This window comes from Gastrolobium bilobum, unplaced genomic scaffold, assembly GCF_033153095.1.
Source record: "Gastrolobium bilobum isolate Gb01-03AN ecotype WA unplaced genomic scaffold, APGP_CSIRO_Gbil_v1 utg218231, whole genome shotgun sequence".
Lineage (NCBI taxonomy): Eukaryota > Viridiplantae > Streptophyta > Magnoliopsida > Fabales > Fabaceae > Gastrolobium > Gastrolobium bilobum.
The window spans coordinates 1-12,631 of NW_026897344.1; the positions used below are offsets into that span (position 1 = coordinate 1).

General features: G+C 40.2%; 1 protein-coding gene across 1 annotated transcript in view; it reads left to right on the plus strand.

Annotated features, from left to right (window-relative positions):
* Nucleotides 1-540: 540 nt before the first annotated feature.
* The window catches only part of LOC133306142 (uncharacterized), a 28,287-nt gene continuing 16,196 nt past the window's right edge, over nt 541-12,631 (plus strand). Inside the window, exon 1 of the mRNA XM_061506419.1 lies at nt 541-1,188. Coding sequence (XP_061362403.1) covers nt 541-1,188 — 648 coding nt within the window. The remainder of the gene's footprint in view (nt 1,189-12,631) is intronic.

Consider the following 12,631-nt stretch of genomic DNA (forward strand, 5'->3'; position numbering starts at 1 on the left):
GGAACACATTGAAGTGGGGCTACCAATCAAGGAAACGTTCCCTGACGAACAATTGCTTGTCATTAATCACATAGAGACAAATGCTCATTGGTTTGATGATATAGCCAACTTTCTTGCAGCAGGGCTGGAACCTTATGAGGTGAATAAAATGCAGAAGAAGAAATTTTTTCACGATTGCAGGAACTACCTCTGAGACGAACCACTACTGTTCAGAAGATGCGCAGACCAAATGATAAGAAGGTGCGTCCCAGAAGAAGAACAACCTCAAATCCTTCAACACTGCCATTCGTCCCCATATGGAGGACATCTAGGTGGAATCAGGACTGCCTCCAAGGTTCTTCAATCAGGTTTCTTCTGGCCTTCCCTTTTAAAGATGCACTTCAATATGAAAAAAATTGTGATAAATGTCACAGAGAAGGTAACTTGACTAAACAAAATGAAATGCCCCTCAATCCGATCCTAGAAGTTGAATTATTTGATGTTTCGGGCATTGATTTCATGGGACCTTTCCCTTCTTCGTGTGGGAACAAATTCATATTAATGGCTGTAGATTATGTAAGCAAGAGGGTAGAAGCAGTTTCTTTACCCACTAATGATGCTAAGGTGGTTATAAAATTTTTAAAGAGGAACATATTAACCAGATATGGAACCCCACGTTGTCTCATCAGCGATGAAGGGAAACATTTCATCAACCGCCAACTTGAGAGGTTGTTGGAGAAATATGGAGTCAAACACAAAGTTGCAACCCCATATCATCCACAAACCAGTGGTCTCATTGAAGTCTCTAACCGAGAGGTTAAGAGAATTTTAGAGAAGGTAGTTAATCCTTCTCGAAAAGACTGGTCTCTCAAGTTAGACGAGGCATTATGGGCTTACAGAACAGCATATAGAACACCCTTAGGGTGTTCCCCATACAGATTGATATTTGGCAAAGCTTGCCACCTCCCCCTCGAACTGGAGCACAAGGCTTACTGGGCAGTCCAAACCCTCAACATGGATGAAAAAACAGCTGAAGAGAAGAGATTGCTGCAACTCGAAGAATTAGAGGAGTTCAGAGGGAACACATATGGAAATCATAAATTGTACAAGGAGAAGATGAAGAAGTGGCACGATAAAAGGATCAGAACAAAGATCTCAAAATCGGTCAGAAGGTGCTACTCTTCAACTCTAGACTCAGACTGTTCCCAGGTAAACTCAAATCAAGATGGATCGGGCCATATCAAATTGTTAACGATGCAGGAAACGAAAATTTTGAAATCCAAGGTTCAGAATATGGCCGTTCCTTCAAGGTAAATGGGCACAGGTTGAAACTATACAATGATGAAACCTTTGATGAAAAAGAGGAAAGTATCCCTCTTTCTGAAACCCCTTGAGAGGTAAGTACCATGTCTAGCTAAAGACATTAAACTAAGCGCTGACTAGGAGGCAACCCAGTAGATACATTTTGCTCTCTGACAAAGAGCAAAGTTTTGGGGTGGTTATCCATAACCACATAGCTCCCAAAAAGGAGGGAACATCTGATGTTCCTCTCCAAAAAGTCCAAATAAAGTACGTTCCGTTCCAGGAACGTAGTTTTGGGTTGGTCCCTGACCACACAATCCCAAAAAAATAAATAAAAAAAATATATATATATATATATATATATATATATATATATATATATATATATATATAATATCTTAGCTTAGTTTGTTTTCAATTCTGTTTTTAATTTAGTTTCTTTTCGTTCCCTTGTAATTAATCTTTTTTGCAATGAAAAAGACTTTTTGATCAAACTGTTTGGTATATGCATGCATTTCAGTTATAGTATTAAGACTGCACAATTCTTTTAGATTAACTAACATACATGAAACACAAAGTCACTGACTAATCATGCTTGTTCTTTCTCTGAGTACTTGAAAATAGAAACAGTGCAGGGAATTTAATCCTCATATTTTTGAAAGAAGTTGATCTGTGTGAACTCAAACTTGTAAGGAACGGAAAAATGCCAAACACCTACTTCTGAGAGCGTTCCTGAGGTGTAACCACAATGAAACTTTTCAGCTTGCCTTAATGCTGTAAGTACTGCTGAAGATAGAGGAATTCTGCTGTCAAGGATCAAAACAGAATCACACACTCACCTCACCTCCATCATACACCATCTGGTCAATCAGAAAGAACAAGGAACATACTCAACAATGAACAAAAAAGGACAGAAGAAAAATAAAGAAAAAGGGGAACAACCATTCAAAAGAATTCAAGAAAAACCAGAAAACCTTCCTCTAAAGGGGGAAAAAGGTTCAAGAAAAGGTGTTCCCTCAAAACAGAAAAAGTCCAAGTTCAAAGGCACAAAAGCTAAACGTTCCTTGATCCCACAAATTAGACCACCACTTCTTCCACATTTCCATACACTTACCCATCAAAGAACCCTTGGAACGGAAGACAGCTGTACTTCATAGGAACACAGCAGAAAGGCAAGTTCTGAAGAATCACATCCAGGAATGGACAGAGCGAACACCAACCCATGAGTGACAGTGAGACAAAAGATCAGCAAACTTCTCTTATCTGGGTATAGAATCCTTTTACTGTTTACTATGGAGAGTAGTTCATTTTTTGAAAAGTTCATGGTTGCTCACTTGCTCAAGTTCCTTTATGTTATGCTATTCTTTTAAATTGGGAAGACCAATACAATATTTCTGAGTTGTTTGAGGACAACCAACAATTTAGTTTTGGGGTGTTTGATGGGACGTAAATTCGTTTCCATCTAAGCCCATTTTGATGGCAAAATACCATACGTTCCCTCATCTCATGAGCAACTTCAGCATGAAAATCAATTGTTTTACACATTTGTGACAAAAACACAGTGGGGGAACGGATGGTAACGTATTCCTTTAAAATATATTAAAAGGGGAACGGACTGAGATGCATTTAATGCACCTGCTCTATTCATTTAATGCTTCTGAACACTTTGCAGGTAACGTAGAGTTAAAGACTTCTAAAAAGAAAGGCGGTGCACCAACTGAGCAGCCGGAAACATGAAGAGCAGAGAATCAAGAGTTCTCATTGGCTGAAAACAAAAGCAAAGCATGGGAAGGTCTGCAAACAACGGCTAATCATCACCAAACCCTGTTCCATCCAGCAATTCACGTAAGCTTCACACTCTGCTGCCACACTCCTGTCCCCTCATTCAAGCAACTAGCTCCAAAGGAATTACAGTCTTGCCACTCCTTTTCCAGCTATAAATAGGACCACCCTCACACAAAAACATCATCAAATCCTGGAGGGTTTGCAGTCCGATAGGAAGAGATCACTTAGTAGTAGTTAGTAACTTAGTTTAATTTTAAGTTGTAACTGTGGCTAAGTGACAACCCCTCTTCTCTTCTCTGTAAACAACCATTAAGACTCCTCACGAGCAAATACCCATCTTTCTCCATTTTCTGTTTCTTTTTGTAAATTGTCTTTTAAATTAATATAAATGTTTTTCTCTTCGTTCCAATCGTTATCTCTTGACTGAATCTCGGGTCTATGTGATCTCAGTTGAGAATAATTATGTTTAAACTATCAGCCATGAGCTGAACTATCTGTGGAACGGGTAAACTGTGAAACTCTTAAAGAACTATTTTCAAAACTCTTGACCAAAGCTTTTTGTATTTCTTTGGCTAAGTAAGCTATATTCATTGTGCGCCAATGGAAATTGGGTACATACTGAGAAAGGAACTTCCATAAGGAAGGGATTTCAGACAGCTTAGCCATTGGGGGAAGGTAGATGTCATGGCAAAAACGCTACTGGTCACCTTAGGAATAAGGGGCCAACTCGTCCATTTTAAGGTTCTGAACTAAGTACCTGTTGGAATCAAGGGAGCATAGGAATATGGAAACTTGTGAGCCATCTAGACCATGAGCTGAGGAATCAGAGTTGGGAGGCAAAGAAACTGGGACAAAGCCAAAAGGTGCTAAGTCTTGAGCAGAGAAAACAACCCCTTTAAGAGTGAAGCAGTGAATCTGTTCCTTCTGTTAAACTGTTTTAACCACCACCCTATTGTCTCTTGATTATAGTTATTTCTGTTTTAGTAGTTTTTATTTTATTTTATTTAGTACTTATACAAACTCTAATGATTATTATCTCACCTTCTTCTAAATAGGAAGGATCACATAACGCAGCGAGCAACTGTTTGCCATCAGATTGAACCTACTGTTCCTGATGAACGTTGTCAAGTCAGTAGGGAACGTTTGACCAGACAGTTCATTTAATAACTTTTCTTCTCATTTTCATTCTTTTTAAACAGTGATAAAACAATAATTAGCACTTTATCCTCGTGGGAACGATAATTCGGGCATTAATACTCCCTTTATTACTTGATGCGCGCACTTGCGCACTTGGGTTGGAACTAAGGGACGAATATGTGTTCTGCAAGAACAGAGGAACGTCCCCTATCAGAACTTATATTTTTCCACCATCAGCAAACCGCCCAACAGTGTTCCAGAACATCAACCAAGGCACCCTCCATCCATATCCACCGGAGACTTCCTAGTGTGCTCCTCTACGGATGACGCACCACGACCCCGGTCAATTGGAACTCCCTCATGGAGACCTATCCAGTGGAAGTTCATAACGCTCGAAGGCAAACTGTCTACTGGCCAGAGACTCGATACATCCTATGTACCACTAACGTACAATAATGCACGAGCATGTTATACTACATTACCAACATACACCTCCAACCATTACCCTCAACGGGCATGGTGGAGCACACACGGGGATCAAACCCCAGTACCAAGGGATTACCTGAATAATCTCCTTCGCTTGATATCTCCAAATCACAGTGTCACCGAGCTCGGTTCACAAGAAATGCCTACTTATAGGTCATTTCCATCTCAATTACAACCAATCAAGATATATTCAAGCTTATTAATTAATCATGCATAGATTCAAGACGACTTACCAAAATTCCTTTGGTCAGGGACCAAAGGCAACCCACTAAGCTCAAAGCTCCGAGTTCACTTCCATGGGAGGTAACCTACAATGATCACACAAGGATCATCAATACAAGGAGCAATCAACAAGATTACAACGCACCAAAATTAACCCTCCCCACAACATAGGTTCGACCTCTTTAGGCTAAATTTACAAAATGATTTTCGTAATTTTATTTAATTTACCATTAGCATTCTAAGGCTACCACAACACCATTTCAAGTCCCATTTTCCATCCAACTCCATCACAACACCATTTTTCCAATTATTCCCTTCTAGGCCAATTTCTACACTTATGCATATCCAATGGTTCCAACCTCAAATCTCTTGCATCCAACCAACTTAACACTCATTTAAATACCATACACAACCACACACCATCAATCATACAATTTTTACAACATCAACACCTATATGCCCTACAATGGCCGAAATCATCATGCTCCCCAACCAAAGAGTATTCAATTCAATTTCACACTTCCACACATCATACAATCTTATAATTAACTCATACAAATACTCCACAACTCAATTACACAATCCTGCAACATATCACTTCCACAAAGTCATGACATTTCAACACAAAATTTTCCTAAGTTACCATCCAAATTCTCCAATAACTTTTATGACATCAATCACTCCAAAACATCATTCTAAGTCACTTTCATCTAATATACAATTTCAATTTGAGCTCTCTAATTACATCAATTCATGCAAAATAGCTCTAGGTTTCATGAATTTGGATCCATCAATTCAACCAATAAAAAGTGTGGAAACTTACCCACAATCAAGGCCTAAGACTCCTCCAAGTGATATCCAAGCAATGGCTTGATCAAACAACTCAAGACCACCAAATCTTCTCAAATTTTTGTGGCTTAATATGGTGAATTCCTCCCAATTTAGTGAGTTTCAAAGGTTGTGAATGGTATGGTTGTGTCCGGATAGTCGTTTACTTGAAGTTTGGTGACAAATTTTGTTGGATTCAGTGGCAAAATCATCAAGAATCAACCAAGTTTTCCTCCCCTCTTTCTTTGTGAAGTTCACAGCTTTTGGAGAGAGAGAAGGGATTAGAAGTGATGATGAATAGTGAATGGGACAAGTGGCTAAGTCCACTTAAGGGTGGATCCCACCGTCACCTCACGCGATTTCAAACTAATTCGAATCTCTCGCCTATTCCGCTAAACATTCATAATTTCATAAACTATTTAGAAACTCTAATTTTTAACATTAACCATTGTCCTTTAATTGCCCTTGATCAGATGGATCTGGAGTTTTTGGTCGTTCGGAGAAATCACATTTTTAAGTTGTTATGCGCGCTGTGGGCACGCTTCCCCAAACTCTCTAATTTCCATCAATTTTCATCAGAAATCATATTTCCTAGTCCTATGTACCATTTATAACTTATATCCAAACCTAGAGCTAAAAATTCATTCAGCACGCTTTACGGTGCAATTGTACCTGATATTTTTTCCGGTAAAAACACTATTCACCAAATTTTCAGAAACTTTCCTAACCATTCAATTTTTCGTTCTGAATCCATTTCCAGGGTTAATTTTCCCATTTGAGACCTCCTACTCAATTTTACCTTCCTAGGGTTACGCGTTTGGCTAACTACCGTTTTACCCTTCCTTTGTATTTTGACCTTAATTTCAGGATTTTCACTAATCCTGCCATTTAATCCACATTTAATATATTAATATATGATTTAGAAATGCGAGGTGTTATATTATGCCTGGTGTTGTTGACTTTTCTGTCATCTCGTCCAAGGGAAAAATTCATCTATATATATGGATGAATTCATATTTTATTTATGTTGATGCTTTATTACACTAGCGACTTTATGTTTCTGTTGGATTTTCCTTTATTGTTTCTGCTGGGCTTTCTTTCACTTTCTACTCTATATTTTCTTCTGCTACCTTTATACTCTTCTATCCACATAAAATATTGTGCCTTTTGCTTAACCTCGCCAATATCAGTTATTTCATGGCGGGCCATATGATATGCGTTCAACATATAAGGAAATCTAAACCAAAAAGAGAAAGAATGTTGATAAAATCTTAAGCAAAAGGGGCAATAATCACTGTTGATTTGTCAAAATCTTAATCAGAGATTGCATACTGATTTTGTGTTGATTTCGTAAGAAAAATAGACAAATTGGAGCTAAAAAAGAAAAGCTAAACTGAAGGCCCACGCTCACAGCGTGGGTATGACACTCATAGCGTGAAGGGAGCCCTTTCAGGCAGAAGCTACCACGCTACTGGCGTGGGAACCACGCGAGTAGCGCTAGAGATCAAATTCAGGCAGAAGCTACCATGCTACTGGCGTGGGGACCACGCCAGTAGTGCCATACCCTCAAAAAGCCCACGCTTGCAGCGTGGAAACCACGCTAGTTGCGTGGTGCTCCAGGATTATGAAGAAAACTCCCACGCTCACAGCGTGGAAGGTGCGGACAATCAGCATTAAATTCTTTTTAAATCAGAGACAAGATTACAGTGAGATGCGGAAAAGATTAGATCAAGATTCTCCACCAGGTCAAAGACTTTATAAATAGGAGACTCAAACCTCAAGAGAAAAACACACTTTTGCTTAGAGAGGAAGACGGAGGCAGAGCACAGAGCAAGTTTCTTCTCTAATTTTCTGGTTTTATTATTTTATTTTATGAATTCTTTTCAATTCTTTGAATTGTCAGACATGAATATATCTGGCTAGTTTTTTTATTATTGTGGTAAGGGTCACAACCCTTGATGTGAACCCCTTATAGTTTGGTTAAATTTATATTTAATTATTTTAAAATTGTATTTATTTTATCCTGTTCTTCATCTTTTAATTCTTTTAGAATTGATCACTCTATTAGGATTGCGAGGGTTAGGGTTTTCAATAGGAATATTGGGATTCTAGTTCATGACAAGGGTAAAATAACAGTTCATGTATGCACTAGGGATATGCTACATGAACTGCAAACGTGGAAAATTCACTGGGTTAAAAGATTAACTTGAAAAAGGATTTCTAAGGGATTAGGATTCTAATAGGGTTAATAAAGTTAAGATCACTAAGGGATTAGGGCTTAACTAATTAATTATTAGATGGTGAATTGTTTGATCAATTGGGTAATTAAATATAAACATTAATCAATATTACAAGGTGGGGATCAGAAAAGTGTTGGAGTCCTTTACTGCAATATCTTTTTATATATTTTTCTCAAACTCTCAAACTTTTTACTTTAAGTTTTCAAACTTCTCTTTGAATTGTTCACGAAATACTGAATAGTTCACAATTGTTACAAACACCATTACTTTCAAACCAACTCTTGTTTATCCAATAAGAAAGGTGTAAGAACCCGCACTGTTAATTAAGGAATTTTAATTAATAAATTATGAGAAAATAAGAAATGATTCCATAATTGACCCTAATAATTATTATGAGGCTTTAATAATTATAGTAAGTGAGTAATAATGCTGAAAGTCACTTTTCGAAAGAAAAGTGCAGATACCGGTTCTGCTAGTTGGTATAAATGTGTACCGAAAGAGTATCCTAGAAAATTATAATAAGTGCATGATAATTACTAGAATAATATGTAGGACTTGTAAAACGAGTTTCAAGTCCAAATAATGAAAACTGGTGCTAGAAACCGGTACTGGCTTTGAAAAGCGCGTACAAAAAAATGCTCCGAAAATTATAAGAAAAATATGATAATTCTTGGAAAAATGTGTAGTTTCAGATTCCAAAGTTTGGGATTAAAATGCTAAGCGTAGCAATTAAAGTTAATACTGTGTGTTAAGTGACTTAACCGCCTATATAAGCCTTAGTGGGCACTAAACCCTAGGTGCCACTATTTTCTCTACGTGAGTGTTGCTGAGCTTGAGGTCAGCCACCCCTTTGTCACCCTTTCTCCTCCATTTGTGAGCCAAGTTGCCACCTTTGCTCCATTTCTTCTTCTTTTTGGTTGAGAAAACACTTGGATGAGTGTCATGGGAGGTTGAGGTCCCATCTTCTGAGTTGTGGGAGCTGGTTTTGGTCAAGGTTTGGGGCTGAGTCCTTGTGTTGGTGTGGTTGGAGCTTTGTGTTGGTTGTGGGAGCTTCAAGGAGTGAACTTTTGTGTGAAAGGATCACTCTTGATCACCATTTTCGTGTGCCTTGAAGGTCAGACCTATAGAGGCAGATTTGAGAGCTCCAAAAGCCTTTCTTCCACTGTTTTGAGCTTTGGTGAGTTGTACCAACCTTGATCATGTGTTTTGTTGAATAAAAGAGGTGTCTTGGTATGTTTAATGAGTTAAACAAGTAACAAACTGTCAAATGAACATAAATGAACCTTAAGGTGCATGTTTAAGCTTATGGAAATGTTAAAAATGGAACCTTGGAAGGATATCTTCACGAAATGCAGTTTCTGCATTCTGTCGTGAAATATTCGGATATCTGCCCGAGAAATATCCGGATATGGGAATTTGAATATCCGGATATTGGATATCCGGATATGGTCAGTGAGATATCCAGATATTGCATATCCGGATATGTCCCCGAGGAATATCCGGATATTCTGGGTTTGCGAGGAACAGTAGCGTACTGTTCATCCAGGACTGATCTATGGGTTTGTGGACCCTAGTTGAGGAAGTTGAACTTCTGTAATTATTTAATGTAAGTCAGAATCGTATGATTAATGGCTTATGGCTTGGTATGGAGCCTTAAGACGTAAAACGTAAAGGAAAGACGTTGTCTTTAAGTTATATGCTTGTGGTGCATTATTATTGATATAGTATTGGTCCATAACAGATTGTGAATATGCTGTGTTTGGACTTTGAGCTGTGGACTCTTAGCTTTGGGTGTTAGCTTGCAAGGTAAGCTTTCGTGTCCTCGGTTTAGCCATGTTGTGGTTCCACCATGTCCCATGGGGGTGTGGTTATATGCATGTTGTGTTACATGCTTTGAATATTTGAAATATTGTTGAGCTTTATGTGTAATGGCTTTTAATATGCATGTGTTGTTTCATCTTGACGGTAAGCCTGAGTATGTGGCGTCATACGATATGGTGATCCAGGGTGAATGCAAGTGGCTTCTTGCACTATGTATGGGTATTTGGCGTATATAAATCCTGCATTTCTCTGGCCAGTAGAATAGAATTGACACACATGACATGATTATCTGCTGCATTGCACTGTTTTAGAAATGATGTTGATGAACTGCTTTTAAACTTATATTGCACATGTAAGTGAGCTTGGGGTGGAAGATCCTTGAGGACCCCTTGTCTTACTGAGATTTCTTGTTTAGAGATCTCACCCCACGTTTGGGGAATGCTTATTTCAGGTTCAGGTAGTATGGTGACTGATGCCTCTGGCGGCAGGAGGCCAGAGCTTAGCTGATTATGATATTATGCTGTATTGCTGCCATGACTGGATTTGGATGCTGTTTATGTTTCCCGCTATTTATGATTATGTTGTTGTTGAGACTGATGTTGGGTTTGTTGCCTTATTTGATTGAGCATGGGGATTGTCCATGACACTTTATGTTAGTACTTTTAGATGGGAGTTGTATAACCTGCTAGTTGGTCCGGCTTACTTGTGGTAGTCCCGTGTTCTAGAGACACACTTATATTATCTATGTTATGAGGTATTTCAGTTAGCTATTTTATTGCAATTACATACAAGCGATGTTTTATTAAATGATTAATAAGCAAGTTGGTAATGATAATGACATCATAATTTGAAAGAAAAAGATATTCCTCGTTTTTAATTAAGTGCTGCTTAATACGATAGTATGATAACATTACCGGATATATACGGGGTGTTACATTTATGGTATCAGAGCAATGGTTCGAGGGAAAAGCCTGTATGTATTGCAATAGTTAGGATGTTTGGTTGTGTCTGTCTTGTGTGTTTACTCCATCGAATTTTATTATGATAATGCATATGTAATCGTATTGCGTGGGCCTGATCAACTCATAATTTGTGTAACTTGTGCAGAGTCATGGTAAGGTCCGGGAGAACACGAGAGACTTCCGAGGATCAACCCGATCCTATCCTGACTGCATTGGCTGAGATGCAGGCGGCTAGGTTAGCCGATCAAGAGGCCACGAGATTGGCCAACGCGACAATGATTGATGCTGTTCGCGAGGCGAACCGGATAGCCGCAGAAGAGGTTCGTGAAGCGAACCGGAGGACCACTGAGGATGTCCTCGAGGCGAACAAGATGGCGAACATGACAATGATTAGAGTCATGTTGGTGGAGATGAGGGCTGGTCCTGCTGTAGGCTAGGCACCACTTTCGCCGCCGCCGCCGCCTCCACCTAGTGTTCAGGATGAGACCTTGAGTCACATTGGTAGTGCTGCTCATGTCGCGGAGACAAGGGAGACTCTTGTAGAGGCCGCTGAGGATCGTGATGTGTTAGATCGCCGGCTGAATGCTTTCAAGAAGCATAAGCCACCTGTGTTTGAGGGGTCTTTGGATCCTATTGCTACTGCAAGAAGGCTGGAGTTGCTGGACAAGATATTTCGGGTCATGCAGTGTACAGACCCACAGAAGCTGATGTTCTCGACTTACATGCTGGAGGGCGATGCCCATGAGTGGTGGACGAACACCTCTCGTGCTTATGAGATGCAGGGTCGTGCTTTGACGTGGCCATTCTTTGAGGAATGCTTCTTGGGCAGATACTTTCCCTACGATGCGCAGGAGAGGAAGCAGGGGGAGTTTCATAGATTGGTTCAGGGCTCGATGTCTGTTGACGAGTACCTGGCAAAGTTCAATGAGTTGGTGAAGTTTGCGCACTTCCGGATGGTTCCTCCTACTCCGATGTTTCTGGCTACTAAGTTCCGCAGAGGACTTAGTGAGGTGATTGCTGAGCATATTGCTCGAGCTGCTTCGAGGGATTTCGGTACACCGGTTCGAGGGATTTTGGTACACTGGTTCAGCAGTGTAAGGACATTGAGGATGTCTGCATAGCGAGTAAGGCCAAGAGGGCCAAGGTCGACGAGACCAAGGGGGCTGTTAGTTCCACTCCTGTTTCTACTTCTTGGAAGGACAGGAAGTTTGCTGGGAAGGGCAAGGGTAAACAGTTGGCGACTAGCAGGCGCCTGGTCAGTTCAAGAGGACTGTTTCACAGCAGGGGAGTTTTGCTACGCCTCCTTCCACTCCGAGATGTGCGGGGTGCGGAAAGGAGCATGCTGGTCGTTGTGCTTCAGGTCAGCTGATCTGTTTCCAGTGTGGCAAGGAGGGCCACTTCTCTAGAGACTGTTCGTCGTCGACAGCGAGAGCTGCAGCTGTTCAGGCAATTCCTTTGCAGATTGTTCCGATGACTACCACTTCGGCACCTGCGGTGCCACCTTCTGTTGGGCGTGTGTACACCTTGGATAGGCAGCAGTCGGACCGCGCTCCGAACCTTGTTAAAGGTACTGTGTCTATTGGTGGTATTGCTGTTGATGCACTGTTTGACTACGGGGCTACGCATTCGTTTGTTGTTACCCCGATTGCTTTGGGGCTTGAGTTGCCCATGTCTGTGCTTTCTCCACCGTTGCGGGTGACTACCGCCACCGGAGAAATATGTGATTCTACCACTGTACATCGCGATGTAGCATTTCAGTGGGATGGGTTTGAGTTCTCGGTTGATCTGATAGGATTGCCGATGGCCAACTTGGAGATTATTCTGGGCATGGATTGGTTGTCTAAAAACTGTGCACTGATTGATTGTTGT